General features: G+C 46.6%; 1 protein-coding gene across 1 annotated transcript in view; it reads right to left on the bottom strand.

Annotated features, from left to right (window-relative positions):
* The window catches only part of P4ha3 (prolyl 4-hydroxylase subunit alpha 3), a 35,224-nt gene extending 19,217 nt beyond the window's left edge, over nt 1-16,007 (bottom strand). Inside the window, exons 1-5 of the mRNA XM_052711946.1 lie at nt 15,808-16,007; nt 9,354-9,496; nt 8,027-8,250; nt 4,241-4,390; nt 1,186-1,237 (exon numbers count right to left, since the gene is read on the bottom strand). Coding sequence (XP_052567906.1) covers nt 1,186-1,237; nt 4,241-4,390; nt 8,027-8,250; nt 9,354-9,496; nt 15,808-16,007 — 769 coding nt within the window. The remainder of the gene's footprint in view (nt 1-1,185; nt 1,238-4,240; nt 4,391-8,026; nt 8,251-9,353; nt 9,497-15,807) is intronic.
* Between the last annotated feature and the right edge of the window lie 290 nt (nt 16,008-16,297).

Genomic DNA, 16,297 nt, shown 5'->3' on the forward strand with positions numbered 1-16,297 from the left:
GTGATAGTAGTGATTTTACATCTTATTTTAGTAGCTAAATACTTAAAGGAAAATCCAGGACGCCGTCTACCACCAAGATTTGAAGTCGCAATCTTGAAGCTGAGCTTTGCAGCATCTCCCCCTTTTGCTGTTGACATAGGCATTCCCTGAAGGGGCTGAAGCTGGACCGGGCAGGATGTCTGCACAGCCAAGTGAACTCTGTTTTCAAGGGGAAGAACTGATAGCTCTCAGTAAACAGTCGAAGGAATGAATAGCCCTCTGAGTCACTCCCTTCTCACATACACAGTGCACATTGATTTTATTCATTCCTGGGTTTCCTTCCAAAACCTGGCTCTTCAAACCGCCTCTGGAGAACCTGGCTCTGAGCCTGGACTTGTTCCCGTCGAAAGAACAAGTCGGGAAGGGGCAGGTTGACATCTTCTAAGCATTTTTCCAACTAACTCATGAATTTCCCCCCTTCAATGATCTGTGCGTAAATAAAATGAAATCAGAATAATAAAAAAGGACGGCATGGGCCTGGGGAGGTGGGGTGGCTCACAGAGTGCTTGCTGTGAAAGCAAGGGAGCCCGAGTTCAAATCCCCCACTCACCTACAGAGCTGGCCATGGCCACCCAACTGCACTTGAAACCCCAGCTTTGGGGGGTAAGACAAGCAGACTGTGGGAGCTTGGGAACTCGCTAGTCAGACAGCTTAGACAAAGCAGTGGACTTCATGAAGGTTCAGTGAAAGACCTTATCTTAAAAAAATAAGGTGGAGGGACTGCAGAGATGGCTCAGTGGTTAGGAGCCCTGACTGCTCTCCTAGGGGATCTGGGTTCTAGTCTCAGCACTCACACAGAGGCTCGCAACTATCTGTAACTACAGTTTCAGAGAATCTGCCCTCTTCTGACTTCCCCAGACACCAGGCATGCAAGTGGGGCTCATGCAGACCGACAAAATACTCATACACATAAAAATACCCATAAAGTAAAAATAAAAGCTAAATTTAAAAAAGACATCGAGAAAGGAAGACACCCAGTATCCTTCCCTGGTCTCTGCATGCATGAACATAGGCATGTGTACTGGCACGCGCGCGCGCACACACACACACACACACACACACACACACACTATACTTCACTTGCAAGAGGAATTAAAGGTTGGGGCAGAGGTGAGATGGGTCACCTTATGTCTTAGTGTCACTTACTGTAGAGAAGAAACTCTCGGGAGAGGCTGAGGGCACATGAAACATTTCCTGCCTTGTTGAAAAAGAAAAGAAAGAAAATGTCAAGCGAAATGAGGATATATTCTCTAGTCAAATCACTGAATAGTTTTAAAAACTATAAAATATTCTTACCACAGCAGATAATAATGAAAAAAGCAATGGGTTCTCAAGTCTCCTCATTAACAAATACATTATTGTTACCAGGTAGAAAGGTAGAAAGAAAATGCGGGATAAGTTTGATTGGGCTGGTGCACAGCCCAGTGATGAATTGCTTGCCTAGTATGTGCCTGAGTTTAACCCACAGCACCACCAAAGGAAAAAGGAGGGGGAGAAGGGGAGGAAGTGAAGGAGGAAGAGGAGGAGGGAGGAAGAGGAGGAGGAAGAGGAGGAGGGAGGAAGAGGAGGAGGAGAGATTGAGAGAGAAATTCTAGCAAAAGTACAGTGTAAGAATTAGCTGTCTGTAGTCATCCAGCCTTGGCCTCATCATGGCCAAAGTACGTAAGTCTGAGAAAGAGAATCCCACACAGGCAGACTGCAGGCTGCCTCTGGGTGCTGCAGAATGATGACTAGCTGACAGGGATGTACAGAAACAAGATTCCTTGAACTTTTAGCATGCTAAAATGTCATTTTAGTGATAAAAGCAATAATACTCACATTGTAAAATATGTGAGGAAGGAGATCTTAAAAAAAAATCACTCCCCAAACCCAGCCACTCCTAGCACTTTTGACTGTATGTAGTTTTTTATGTAGTCACAATCGTATTTTTTCATATCATTAGTTTCCTTCTAATTTTGCATCAGCAATACTTTTTATTATTGCACAGTCTTCATAGAAATCACTTGAATGGCTGCATTTAATTCCACCCAGAAACAACATTCTAGAGTGCAGTAGAATAATATTTTAAGGTGTGTTACTTTTGTTTATGTTGCATTTGTTTAACTCTGTGAAGCTGTGTTACTTTGCCTGTCTAAAACACCTGATGGTCTAATAAAGATCTGAACAGCCAATAGCAAGGCAGGAGAAAGGATAGGCGGGGCTGGCAGGCAGAGTATGTATAGAAGGAGAAATCTGGGGGGAGGAGATCAAGGAGAAGCGATCAGGAAGGAGGTGGACTCCAGGGGCCGGCCACCCAGCAACACAGCAAGCCGCGGAGTAAGAGTAAGACTTATGGAAGTAAGAGAATGGGAAAGGCCCTGAGGCAAAAGGTGGACGGAATAATTTAAGTTAAGAAACTAAGCCAAGCTAAGGCCGGGCATTCATAATTAAGACTAAGCCTCCGTGTGTGTGATTTATTTGGGAGCTGGGTGGCGGGCCCCTCAAAAAGAGTAAAAAACAAACACCACCACCAGATGACCAACGATCCAGTGCTGTTGGAAATTCGGATTGTCCCTCCTTATTTATTACCGCGAATTGTTCTGCTCTATACTGACAGGAACAGTTGAATAACCTAGCAGCATTCTGTGCTGCAAGATACCAACTTAAAGTCGCAGCTTTTTAAACAAGCATCAATATCATCACTCTTCTTCTATCTTTACAGGTAGGGAAACTGAGGCCCAGGCAGCTCAAGTCAAGTTGCCACAGAATTTCAACTTTGTGTGACTCCAGGGTCTATGGCTTAATGACTGATTTAACTGTTACTAAATTTTTTAATTAAAACCACATTTTATATGGTAATCAAAGGTCCAGAGTGGGAGGGACAGCTACCAGATTTCCTGGGGAGAAGTGGGGGGCATAAGTCATGTAAGAGATGAAGTCGTCTGTGTTTTGGTACTTTTACGAATCTGAAGTGAGAGTCCACAGGGCAAGCCGGGGGGTGAGAAGAGGTAAGGATGATTTCATAGGGTAGGTGGCACTTGAGCTGAGCCTGCCAGATGGACAGAATTTCACCAGACAAACAGGATAAAGGAAAGGAGAAGCCTGTCCCGACTCACAGGGAAATCAATACAGCTAATCACCGGGCACTGTATCTGTAATCCCTTCCTGGGGGTAAACTGCCCTGGTCTGTTTTCTCGGAGCCTCTCCGCTGGTTCGGTTTTCTTGCTCTACTAAAACTCAGGCACTCCCTGCCCTTTGCTAGTCGATCCTTTTAACACATAGCAACTGCCCAGGGGAGGTAGGAGGAGCACACGGATGTGTAGCTAAGACCCAGGAACCCAGACGGCCGGCCGTGAAGGGAGGAGTCTGTTTTCTCAGCAGCTTGTGGGTTTTGATCAGCCACCTGCTCCTTTTTTCTCAGGAGAGCAGAGAGAAAATGTACACATGGGGCTGGGGTGTAGCTCTGTGGTAGAGCACTTGCCTACCCTCACCCTAGGTTCAACTCCCCCCTCCCCCAAAATAACAACAGGGAACAGCCTGGGCTATTAACTTTGGAACCTCCAGGGAACCTTCTAGATTTTTTTTTTTTCTTTCTCCCAGCTTATTCTTAAAGACTGTACGATTGGTGAGAAATGAGGTTAGTCATGCAGAAGGATGGAAGCCGCTATATTTAGGGCAAGGGATGTCATGTGTGACGCAGCAGGCAGCAGATCGTCAGTACCTAGGAAAGATGGGAGCTGCAGGGGGTCCTCAGGTTGGTGCAGTGGAGATGTCAACTCCTGCAGCCAATGGCCACGTGAGAGCCGGATTCAGGGTCAGGCGGGAGAGGGGTAGTGTTGCTCCCTTCATAGCAACACTACGGTATGTTATCAGTGATGAACCACGAGTTAGGGAGGGTACACAGAGTGTCCTCCATGGACTGTGGCCCCTTCAAACACCGATATGCTGCTGCTGGAGCAGGTAAGAGAGAGATGAGGATTGTCAAGTGGCCCGTGCATTGGTTGGCACTCTAGACGCAGGTTCAGATGTGGCTTCTCAGCCCACCTCTATGAGCTTCCTGGCACTCGAAGAACTTTCTAGGAGCTTGATTTACTTACATTAAATCTGTGGTGGTAATAAAATAACAGCCTTGCATTTGGTCCCCCGGGAAGATGAAACAATTCAGAAAGTGATGTAGAACACTGTACTGACTGCGGTAAAAATGAGCTTCATTGCCCCCCACCTGGAAACAGGCAAAGGCCAAGTAATCCAGGGCGTCTTCCAGACTGGCCTCATCCTCTGTCTTCCACTCTCCATAAGACCTTCGGAAGAGACTGACGGCTTCCTCTAGCCACGGGATGGCATGGTAGTAATCCCCCATGTCGTAGGCCACCTGCGGGGAACACAAGCCACCACGGCTTTAGCCCACAGACAGAAAAGAAATCATCTGATTATTCAGAGTAGTAGGCCTCTGGACCCCAGAAGGCTAGCTTTACTTTCAAGTCCATTTTGATTCAGTTTAATACCTATTATCTAATAATACTAGAAGGCATTGTGCTGATGGAGAGAAGTCAGGCTTCTTGCATTGAGGAGTTTATGATCTAGGAGACAGAGAGATGAATTCAAGTATGTACATCATGGGGCAAAATGGTGCCAGGGCTTTAAGGACAATGCGTAATGCACTGTGGAGGCGAGAGAAGGAAGAGACTTGGGGTCTCAGCAGGTTTACAGAGTGGCATCCGAGACAGACCTTTCTCGAAGAAGGAGGAGTTCAAAGAGCAGAGGTTGTGGGGAAGTGCCTTTGAAGATGACAGAGTGGCAAGATCAGCATTCTGTTCCCATAATTCCCTGGGGTCTATCCTGAAGAGAAACAGAAAGTGAGCACCTAGCCTGCTGCAGTCTTGAATGTGTTCTTAGAAGGAGATTGCTGGAAGCTCTGTGAGGAACAAAGTCCATTGAATTTATTCGGTCCTTCCTGGGTGCTATGCTTGTGGTGCTTCTCATCCTTAAAGTACTGAATCAACAAAGGCTTGTGAACAGACCAATCACTACAGCACAACACATCCAACTCTGTAATATGGCAGACGCTGGGAATGCTGTGGTGGCTGAGCAGGTCAGGTCTGATTAAATGTTGGAGGGAAGGGCAACATGGCAGCCTGTACCAGACATAGCTCCCGTCTCCTACCAGCTTACAGTTAAGTAGAACACCAGACCTTTGGGGAAAATTTCCTGGAAGTCAGTATTGAAGCAACATGGAATTACAAAGTCACTGAGTTGGAACAACTCTTACAAAAGATCTCACTGAGGTGTAACTGCCAGTCAGGGCAGGACCTAGAGATGCTGCCAATCTGCAGCAAAACAATAGAGCAGTTCCCATCTCAGGTCTGCCTTCAGCCTGGGTGTTGTCTTGCTGGTCCTTTACACATTCCTTATTTGTAAAAAAGGTTGAACTGAATAATAATAATAACCTAAACTTTTTTTCTGTTAAATTTACTGTGTTTGTTATGTGTATGTGTACATGTGTGTGGTATGCATGGTGTGTGTATTTATATCTCTGTGTGTGACGTATGTATGTGTGGTGTGTGTATTTGTATGTGTGGTTTGTATATATGGTATGTGTAGTATCTACGTGTGTATGTGTGGTATGTGTATATATATGGGGTGTATATGTGGTATATGTGTATGTGGTGTGTATGTATGTGGGGGCAGTGTATGTGTGGGGTGTGTAGTACATATATATGTATGTATGGTATGTGTGTATATGTGGTATGTGTGTGTAGTATGTATATGTGTATGTGTGATGTGTATGGTATATATGTGTATATGTGTGACATGTGTGTCCTATGTGTGTAGTGTGTATGTATATATGTATTGTATATGTATGTATGTGATGCTAGAGATTGAACTCAGAGTTTCATGCATGCTAAGGATCTATATCCCAGTCCTAACCATTTAGCTGATATTTTCATAGGGAATTTCAAGTTCTAGCAATATGGTGGATAGACATAACTAGAATTCTTTCAGACATAAATATTTAAACATTTTAAATAAAATACAAAAAGCATGAGGTTACATGTTTTCAAAGAAAAATTTTAAATGTCAGGTGGTAGAAACAAAAATTTAGCTGAAAACTTCAGCAGTGAGCACATTAGCAGAGGCTTACGCTGTGTAGGATGTGGAAGGCTGAGGCCAGCCTGGGCTACAGTGCGAGACAAAAAGAAAAATGAGCAACAAGGACAAGCAGCCACAGGACACAGCAAGAATGCTAATATCCGCCTTCCTCACAGTAGCTCAAACAGGAAGTAGTGTGAGCATCTATCAGCAGGAGACTTAATAAACAGTTTGATATATTCACACAATAGATCAATAAACATGAACTACTGGGCTGGAAAGATAGCTCAGCAGTTAAGAACAATGGCTTCTCTTGCAGAGGACTTGGGTTGAATTACCATTACTCATATGGAGGCTCACAACTATTCGTAACTCCAGTTCCAGGGGATCTGATGCCCTCTTCTGACCTCTGAAGGCACCAGGTATGCATGTGATGCACAGACATACATGTGAGCAAGACACTCATACACTTAAAATAAATAATCTTTTAAAATGAACTACATGCATTCTATAGTGCAGCTGCAGAGTCAGAAGTCAACCTCAGAAGATAACGTCCTGCTTGTTGGAGGACACTGGTAACCTGGGTAGCGGTAAGGTGGTAGGAGCGAGCGGGAAAAACTTGTAAATAAATACAGCCAAATTTGAAAATGTATTTCATCTCTTTTACAGATATAACTGATTTTGATGTTGTCCTATGTACCGCCCTTACATTTGAAATGCATTGTCTTTCAAATGAAGATTTCCAGCAGGACTTTCAGGGCTTATGGTTTTCAATATATGGCCGAGAGGCTTCATGAACAAGCATTTACTGTACTGTGCACCCAGCTGCTTAAACTAGGCATGCGCACGACTGGACCCTGGTTCTGCTCAGGACCACAGAGAGAGAAACAGAAGCAGAGAGGCTCACTGTGTGTAGATCTGGGAGGCTGATTCCCCGAGCTTGAAACCAGGACCCATGAAGCCCACTAGTAGATCTGCTAATGAACGTGGGTGGGGGCAGGCAGGAAAAAAAACAACACTTTCCTGCAGTAAGCATCCTCAAAAGGGGAAAAAAGAATTCACCCCATGCCTTTTGAAGGCAAAGACCGGCAAAGAGGATATTATAAAACAACTCAGCATAACCAAAAGTTAGCTAAATCTCCATGGGAGATTCCTGAGGTCTATTTCCTCAAGCAACAATGTGCACAGCCTCGGTTGTTGTTTCACACTAACTTACCTCAGTATTTCTAAATACTGGGGGAACATTGCAAAGGACTCCAGAGCATCTCGGGAGGCCGTTTCTGTGATCTTACCATCACATCACCATCTGGAAACCCCTCTTCACCCATCCCTCTGCTTACCACCCACTGATTCATATACTGGCAGGGTCTATAGTTACCATGGATAAAAAGAAAAAGATGATTTTTGCCTAGTTTATGCCTATCATCCTGGCATGTTTAATTAAACCATGTCATGTGTGAAGGATGTAGCTCAGTTAGTCAAGTGCTTGGCTAGCATGCACGAGACCCTGGTTTGACCCCAGCACTGCAGAAACTGGGCATGGTGTGACCCCAGTGCTGGAGAGTTAGAGGCAGGAAGACCCTGGCAAGCTTAACATCAGTCTGGGGATACATGGTACCCTGTTGGAAATAAAGAAAAGCTACTCACGTTCAAGAACGTCCTAATATCTGATGACTTCACTTTCCCATGGCAAGAGCATGGGGTTTAGAGCTAAAAGATGAGGCTCAAATTTGGTTCTGCTACTTTACATTATGCAGTGCTTGTGATCTACCGTGTCTGAACCTTGGTTTCCTACTCTGAAAACGGAAACAATATCAAATGCCAAGGTTTACCACAAGCACAGGGAACACATAAAGACAGTAGGACACAGTTCATCCGTAAGAAACCAGAACTGAGCAGTTGGCCCTCTGCATGTCACCTTGCCTACTTGGAAGCAGTCATCCGCTGTGAGGGAGAAGAGCTGCCTGGGACTGTACAGGTCAGTGATGGAGGAGCCCGTGACCCTCTGGAAGACACCCTGGGCCAGGCCCTTCACGTTGAGCATGTACACATCCTGCAGCCGCATCAGGGCCCTCGCTGCTCCCTCGAGGTCCTCAAAGACGGGAAGGTCTTGTTCTACCTTCTCATAACCATCCTTCAGAGCTGTAAAAGTAGTAAAACTGTAACCCAGCCTCCAAACACAGGCAATGGGCATTTATTCCATCTGATCACCTGCTCAAAGAGCCCCCAGCAGCAAGCTCAGTTCCCAACATGAAGTGGATTCTTTTTTGCTAAAGATGTGTGTGTGTGTGTGTGTGTGTGTGTGTGTGTGTGTGTGTGTGTGTGTGCATGCAGGTGACCACAGAGGCCAGAAGAGCATATCAGATCCCCTGGAGCTGGTGTTACAGGTAGTTGTGAGCTATTGGGATGTAGATAATGGCATCTGAATTGGGTCCTCTTGGAAGAGCAGCAAGTGCTTTTAACCACTGAGGCATCTCTCCAGCCCTCCAGAGTGGATTCTTAAAATGACTCTCGGGAGATGTTCAGAATAAAGACATGGAGGGATTAAAATGAAATAAAGTGCACAGCTTCATCCTACCCTATGTCTCTAGAAGTATTGCCCTTTTATTTTTTTTTTTTATTTTTTTTGGTTTTTCGAGACAGGGTTTCTCTGTGTAGCTTTGCGCCTTTCCTGGAACTCACTCTGTAGCCCAGGCTGGCCTCGAACTCACGGAGATCCGCCTGCCTCTGCCTCCCGAGTGCTGGGATTAAAGGTGTGCGCCACCACCACCCGGCTGAAGTATTGCCCTTTATCAAGAGGCAACTAACTCTTCTTAACTGCCCCAAGCTAACATACTTCTTATAGTGCAAGGTAGAATGAATTAGGAAAATGACTTGCTACAGATCGAGATACATGATTCTCATTTTCAAGTTTAAAAGCTTGAAATAGAAACTACTAGAAGACCACAACTTTCTACATATAAAAAAATATATAAATACACATACCTAACTGGGTAGATACATACTTCTTCCCTTGACTGTAGTGGAGATCAAGTGAGGTAATAGATGGGAAGGCATTTTCTAATCTAAAATCATAAGCCTATCAGCAAGGGGACCAGCTCTATAGACTTTAAAGTGCTTGAGAGCCCCAGCAATTCCTACCCACTCTGTTACTCCTCATTGTCACCAAACAGAATCTCTCTCCTTACATTGAGTCAGGAGCTAGAAGCATCTCCCATATTTCAACCGCCCCCCCCCCCCATTACCTTGGATATTCTCAGTGGCCTCCAGACTATGCACCACGTTCCTCCAGCCAGACTGCAAACGTTTGATGAGAGTAAAGGCCAGTAGAGGGTTCACTACAGGGATTGTCGGGTCCTCATGCAAAGAAAGCACCTTGTCATAAAATCTGAAAGAAATGACAGAGACAGAGAGCTCACCTCTCGACACGACTGTCACACCCCAGGAAGGCTGGCATGAGAACAGCCAACATTGAGAGCTGGGTCCAGTAGTACCTGCGGTAGTCCTCACATATTCAAGCATGGGGAGGAGGTGGTGGTGTAGAAATAGAAATGCTGAACCGCTTGCAACTCATGTTCAACTAAAAAAGTCAGGCAAGCATAAAAGACATGAAAACTGTAAGTACATCAAAGTGGGTCCATTCATCTGCTCACTGAATGAGTTGGTGTAGACTGTTTGGTGACAGAATGTCTGGCACTACACTGAATGTTAAAGAGACAAAGGTAAGGCATGGTCCAGCTCAAAGGGTTTACAGGCACCAAGTTCTTTTCTTCAGTTATCCACCCTACACCCGATAGTTAGTGCCTGGAAGGGACTCAAAAGCATGGAGCAAATAGCAGCCAATGTGATATATGCTAAGAGAGCCTTGAACATACAAAGCTGTGACAGTCAGAAGGGGTAAGGGGTAGGTTTCCAGAAGAAGTAGCTCCTGATCTGCTTCTTGAAGGATGTTTGAATATTTTGATGACTGCTACCTTCTGGATCTTTACTGAGTACTTTGAATATATCACCTCACTTAAGAGTTGTTGCCCACAATAACCCTTAGTGTAGATTTAAAAAAAAATGTATTTTTATTGTACGTATATGGATGTTTTGCCTGCTTGTGTGTCTATGCACCACATATGTGCAGTGCTGGCAGAGGCCAGAAGAGGGCATTAGGTCCTCTGGAACTGGACTTATGGATAGTTGTGAGCCATGCAGGTGGGGGAAACCAAATCTGGGTCCTCTGGAAAGTAGCAAATGCTATTAATTACAGAGCTACCTCTCTAGCCCATTTAATGCACATTTTATTTTTGTCCTATTTGCAGTGGAAAAAACCCAAATGAGGCTGCACTGTTAGTAAATAGCAAAGCCAGCACCAAAACCAAAGCCATTCCATTCAGAAGACTGGGTTCTGGGTTGATTTTGCCATAGTTCCCATGGGAATGAACAGAGGGAAGAAGGGTAGGTTTTGAGCTAAAAGGGACCAATGTGTACAAATATGCAAAAACCTGACATACAATTACTCATTCAATGAGTTAATATACATCCATCACTTTCTGGATGTCGGACTCCATGCTAGGTACTGGTATACAAAGGAAAGATGGGGCCCACTGCACATTAAGTTCATGGACCAAAAGGAGCTTGTTCTTATCACTTTGCACCTGTATTAATTACTTTTCCATTGTTGTGATAAAACACCATGACCAACTTAATAAATAAAGTGTTTAATCGGGCTTATAGTTTCAGAGGGTTAGAGTCCATGGCGGCAGAGCAATGGCATGGCAGCAGGACAGCTGAGAGCTTATATCTTGATCCACAAACTTGAGGTGGAGAGAGAGCACACCGGGAACAGTGAGAGACTTTGGAAACCTCAAAGCCTGTCCCCAGTGACACACCTCCTCAAATAAGGCCACACCTCCTAATCCTTTCCAAACAATTCCACCAACTGGGGACAAAGTACTCACATTTACAAACCTATGAAGGCCATTCTCATTCAAATCACCATAGTTTTTCTAAGTTCAATACTTTTTTGTGTGTATATGTGTGGTCCTGGGGATTTAACCTAGGGCCCTGTGCATGAGGCAAGTACTTTACCCCTGCATTACATCTTTCTCATTAGTGAGAAAGGGTCTCTCTAGGTTGCCTGGATGACCATGAACTCACTTGGTAGCCCATGGAGACCTTGAACTTGTGATCCTCCCAACTTAGCCTCCCAAGTTACAGGCCTGTGACATCAGATTCAGCTTCAATACACGTCTCTATGAAATAATGAATGAAATACATTCTTCTAGAAGCCAGGAGCCAAACCTTGAATAAGACGGTGAGATGGGTCCCAGTGACTCAAAGTCCAGTGAGTGAGCTAGACACAATTATGTCATAGATGCAGTACTAGACTGGATAACAAGGCCAGAAGAGAGCATGGGGTGGTCAGTTTGGCCAAGGCAAGCGACAGTGGAATTGCTAGAACCTGTTTACATACATGAGTTTGTGAGAGAGTGGGGAAGACTATTCAGAAACGGAAGCAACTGAAGCAAAAGGGCTAAGGATGGAGTCACAACAGACGAGAAGAACTTAAGCCACCGTAGTGGCCATGGGGAAGGGAACAGGATGGACCCAAGGGAGCAAACTCAGGAATCAGTACAGAAACTGGTGGCAATCAGCAGGAACAGAGAGTTAGGCTGTTCCGTTCTTCCAACTCGGCAACATTATGAGAAAAGGCTAGAAGTGTTGGGACCTGGAGTGATCATCTTTCCAATTAATTTCTTCCTGGGTGTTCTACAAGAGTTCATATAGCAAAAGATGCTGATCCCTTTCCTGCTACACTGTGGTTGCTCCATGTCTAACACGCTGATGGGATTTTTATTATTGAAATTTATTGATCTTGTTGAATAGGGCAGGCTACAGGCACTTCTTATCTCTAAGAGCTTTTTCTCCTTACTCCAAATTAATTTCAAAATCAATATAACAACCACAAACGGAAGTAGAATGAATGAATGTGTACAAGAGCTCACTAGACACTAGGTCTTTGGGGGAAAGTGGCGGACTTTGCCAATGGAATGGTGTGAGAAAGGAGAATGGAGGAAGCGACAGGGGAAGGTCATTGCTCTGATGCAGTGTAACCTGAGGATTTGCAGAGTGAGGCTCTCAGCTGAGAAAGGAAGCCTGAAACAGACACAACTTGCTCTGAAGCTTCTAAGAAGTCAAACGTTCAATATAAACTAACGAACAAGACTCTAGGCCTGGGTGACCGAAGCAGGACACAGAAGCCTATCAAGTCTCATGGTGTCTCCGGTTCCAAAGACGGGGCTGCTTGTGAGCTGCTCCTTGGGTTCCAAATCCAAACCAGCCTGCAGGGTGTCGGGATTGTTTTACTGCCCATTCCTTCCTGCTTGGGCTCCATATGGAACTACTTAGTGAACTGCTAGACAGAAAAAAACACGCAAGTGTGGGCCCGAGCCAAGTCCAGCCTGAAAAGTAAAGTGTCCAGGAACAATTGAGGCTGAGCACAGAGTGATTTTTACAAGACAGTTGGACAGAGAGGAACTAGGAGGAGGTTTAAGACTTATTCTGCCCCAGCCACCGACCAACTCTCTGCCCTGGGAGGCAGAAAAGCTGCTGTACTCTAGAAGCTCTCTTTGGGTCCTTTACTTTACATTCCGATATTTCTTCCCATCACCTTTCCCACAGTGGAATAAACAGACTCCCTGTTAGGCTAAGGGCAGATGTTTAATAGGTATCCAGACTAACAGAGGCACAAAGGGGTGGCGATTATTCCAAGTGAGTCATCATATCAAAGCACGTCTACACCTTGTCTTCCTTGCACCCCACGTCACATTCCGATTTGTTTTAGACCAGGGGTTTGCCTTTTACTGCAGCACATCAAGTAACTCAGTGGTCAAAAATGACGTTTTTTTCCTTCCACACAGGAAAGAAAGGGAGGAAAATCTATAGACTGATACCCGAGGCTGGCTAGGAATGCAAAACTTGGCTGTACGCCCAGCCTCTGAGCAAATAGCTCCCTTCCAGAGACCGAGTTACAGGATGCTGAAGGCAAACCTCAGGCTTTCCTAAATGGCCTTTTGCTTTAACAAATGCTGCTGAGAGTGGAAAATCAGATCCCTTCCTTCAAGAATCTGCACATAAAATTTGCAACCCAATCCCTGCAATAAGCTTCCTGAGTAAGTTATTCAACCGCAATACATGGGCTATGTCAATTCATTATGTTTCTCCTTTGAAATTGAGAAGTGGCTTTGTCCTCCTTCTCCTGAGACACTCTGAATGCTTCATTCCGGGTCCAGAAGTAATCCCACTCCTCACTCTTTGTAGTTTTTAAGTGATAGCAACACAAATATGCTAGAGATAGGCTACACACACACACACACACACACACACACACACACACACACACACACACACACACACACACGGCAACTAGTGCGGGACGGGGACTCTCCCCAGCACACTCTCTGTGCCTTAGTGGGTCGGGGTAACCTCAGCAGCCAAAGTCATCTCATTTCCTGATTTGGAAATTCAACGAATATAAGCTCAAGGCCTTAGAAATAACATTTCAACTTATACAAAATCATTAGTACAAGACTATAGAAAAATGAGCTGAAACTGCTCAAATCCTCATTTTTAACAGCAAACGTTTTGCTGGGGCTTTAGAGTATGAATTGACAGAATCATAGCTGCTGCTTCTCCTCCTCCTCCTCCTCCTCCTCCTCCTCCTCCTCCTCCTCCTCCTCCTCCTCCTCCTCTTTCTTCTTCTTCTTTTTGAGACAGGGTTTCTCTGTGTAGCTTTGGTGCCTGTCCTGGATCTCGCTCTGTAGCCCAGGCTGGCCTCGAACTCACAGAGATCCTCTTGCCTCTGCCTCCCAAGCGCTGGGATTAAAGGCATGTGCTATCACCGCCTGTTGCTCAGCCAGTCTTAAATAGCCATAAGAAGTTAACATTTGTCCAGCAATTTACTACACGCTAAGCACAATGATAAACAACTTTACCTGGAACTCAACTGTTCCAAGAACCATGTGGGGATAAGCGCTACTTAAAAAAAATCATTGTCTAGATTAGGAAACCAAAGCTGAAAGATGTAACAAGGACAGAGTCGAGAATTCACACAGAGGTCTCTTGAGCTCCTGATCTAGACTCTGAGCTGCTCTGCACTCCAGCCACTGACAAAACCCAATGTCGTTGTGGGGCTCTGTTTGGGTCCTGACATACCAGACAATGCAAGTGGGGGTGGGCATCGGAAAGTAAAGGCGTGGACATTGGGGATTAGTCAAAATAATCCCTCTCTTTAGTGCAGACAGGTCGCTTTTATTAGCTTTTCCTAAACTTGTGTCCTGTTTATAGAATGTTCTTTCCTAGTGTGAGACTGTGACCTGGAGTTTTTGACAAAGCAATTTGGATAGCGCAACCAGGACAAATGCTTGTTCACACACACGTCGTCAGTTCCCACCAATGGCTGTTTGAGGCGCAGGCTGCAGGATTAAGCCAACTCTTACGACACTGACTGTCCTCAATGACCGTTTCTTATAAACATTTGTGTGAGTGGATGGAGCAAGGAGGGTTCGGGTGTTGGCATGGGGATGAATTTGAAGTTTAAAGCTAAAGCTAGAAATCAAATGATTTGCTTGTGCTCTCTCTGGACAGGCTGTAAGACCTATTGGATTAGGTGGAAGCAACTGCTTCTTACAGTCTGGGGGCTTCTCAGTGTCCGAAGCAAAGAAGGCACAAACCATGTGACAAACATTCCTCTTTGTTTTTGACACTCAGTGTCCTATGTCCCACATCATTTTTGGGGGGTGGGGTGGGTGGGTTTCGAGATGGGGATTCTCTGTGTAGTCCTGGCTGTCCTGTCACTCACTCTGTAGACCAGGCTGGATTCGAACTCAGAGATCTGCCTGCCTCTGCCTCCTGACTGTTGGGATTGAAGGTGTGCACCACCACCACCCAGCATGTCCCACATCTTACCACAGTTTACTCCCAGTGTTTAGCCCTACTTTACTGACTGCATAGAAAACCATGTTGGCTGTGCATTTGTGCAGCCTACCCTCAGTACTGCCTGGCATGAAATGGCTTTTCACCTTGTTGGAGTCAGATATTTTCACGCACACATGACCTCTCAGCTACGACTTACGTTCAGAGAGCTTTTACCTGTGGGAAGAGAAAGAACAGCCGAACTGCTCACCTCACCGTCTTATTGTGTCTGCCATAAGGTGACAAGAAGCCTGGGGTCACTCACAGCTTGCCTCAGCATTTGTGAGATTCAACTGGATTCCATAATCACCATGCTACATACACTTTTTCTCAGTGTACCAACCTGGACATGTTAGAGTTGGGGGGCACAGCCCGGCGTGTGCGTGTGTTGGTGTGGGGAGAGGGAGGAGAGGGAGAGAGAGAGAGACAGAGAGAGACAGAGACAGAGAGAGACAGAGACAGAGAGAGACAGAGAGAGACAGAGACAGAGAGAGACAGAGACAGAGACAGAGACAGAGAGACAGAGAGAGAGAGAGAGAGAGAGAGGCAGGCGCGGGGGGGGGGGGGCAGATAGCTCTCCCACAAGGTATGACACAGACCTCCCCATTCCCCCACCAACTGTCTCAGGCTCCCCAACACAGTGACAGTGGGGCTGGAGGTCACACGGGGCCTCCGCCACCCCTTGCCTGACCCCGCGGAGCCTCGGGCCGCCCGCCGGGGCTCCCTCGCCGTCCTCACCTGGTCAGGTCGCGCAGCCGCGCCTCCTCCCCGCGCAGGTAGCGCCTCAGTGTCCCCAGCAGCCGGCGCTCGGGCGCCAGGGCGCGCGCCACGCTGGTCAGCGCCGAGAAGGTGTCCCCCCGTGCCGTGCCCGCCGCGGGCTCCCCGGCCCCGAGCGCCAGCAGCGCCAGCAGCGCCGCCAGCCGCGGCCCTCGGCCCATCGCGGGGTCGCGCGGCCCTCCGCGCTCCCGCCCGCCCGGCACGCCCCGGCCAGCCCGCCCTCCTGCCCGCCCGTCGGTCCGCCCGCCCGCCGGTCCGCCCGTCGGTCCGCCGGTCCGCCCGCCCGCCCGCCGGTCCGCCCTCCCGCCCTCCCTCTGGCCGCCGCCCGCCCCTCCACCGCCCACAGCGCACTGATGCCACCACGCCTGTCACGCCTGGGGAAACCGAGGCAGAGAGGGTGTGCAGTGAATCCTCCAGTTACGGCCGTGCTGCGCCATCGGCGAAATACCTC

This window comes from Peromyscus californicus, unplaced genomic scaffold (genome assembly GCF_007827085.1).
Source record: "Peromyscus californicus insignis strain IS unplaced genomic scaffold, ASM782708v3 Scaffold_4__1_contigs__length_199733344, whole genome shotgun sequence".
Lineage (NCBI taxonomy): Eukaryota > Metazoa > Chordata > Mammalia > Rodentia > Cricetidae > Peromyscus > Peromyscus californicus.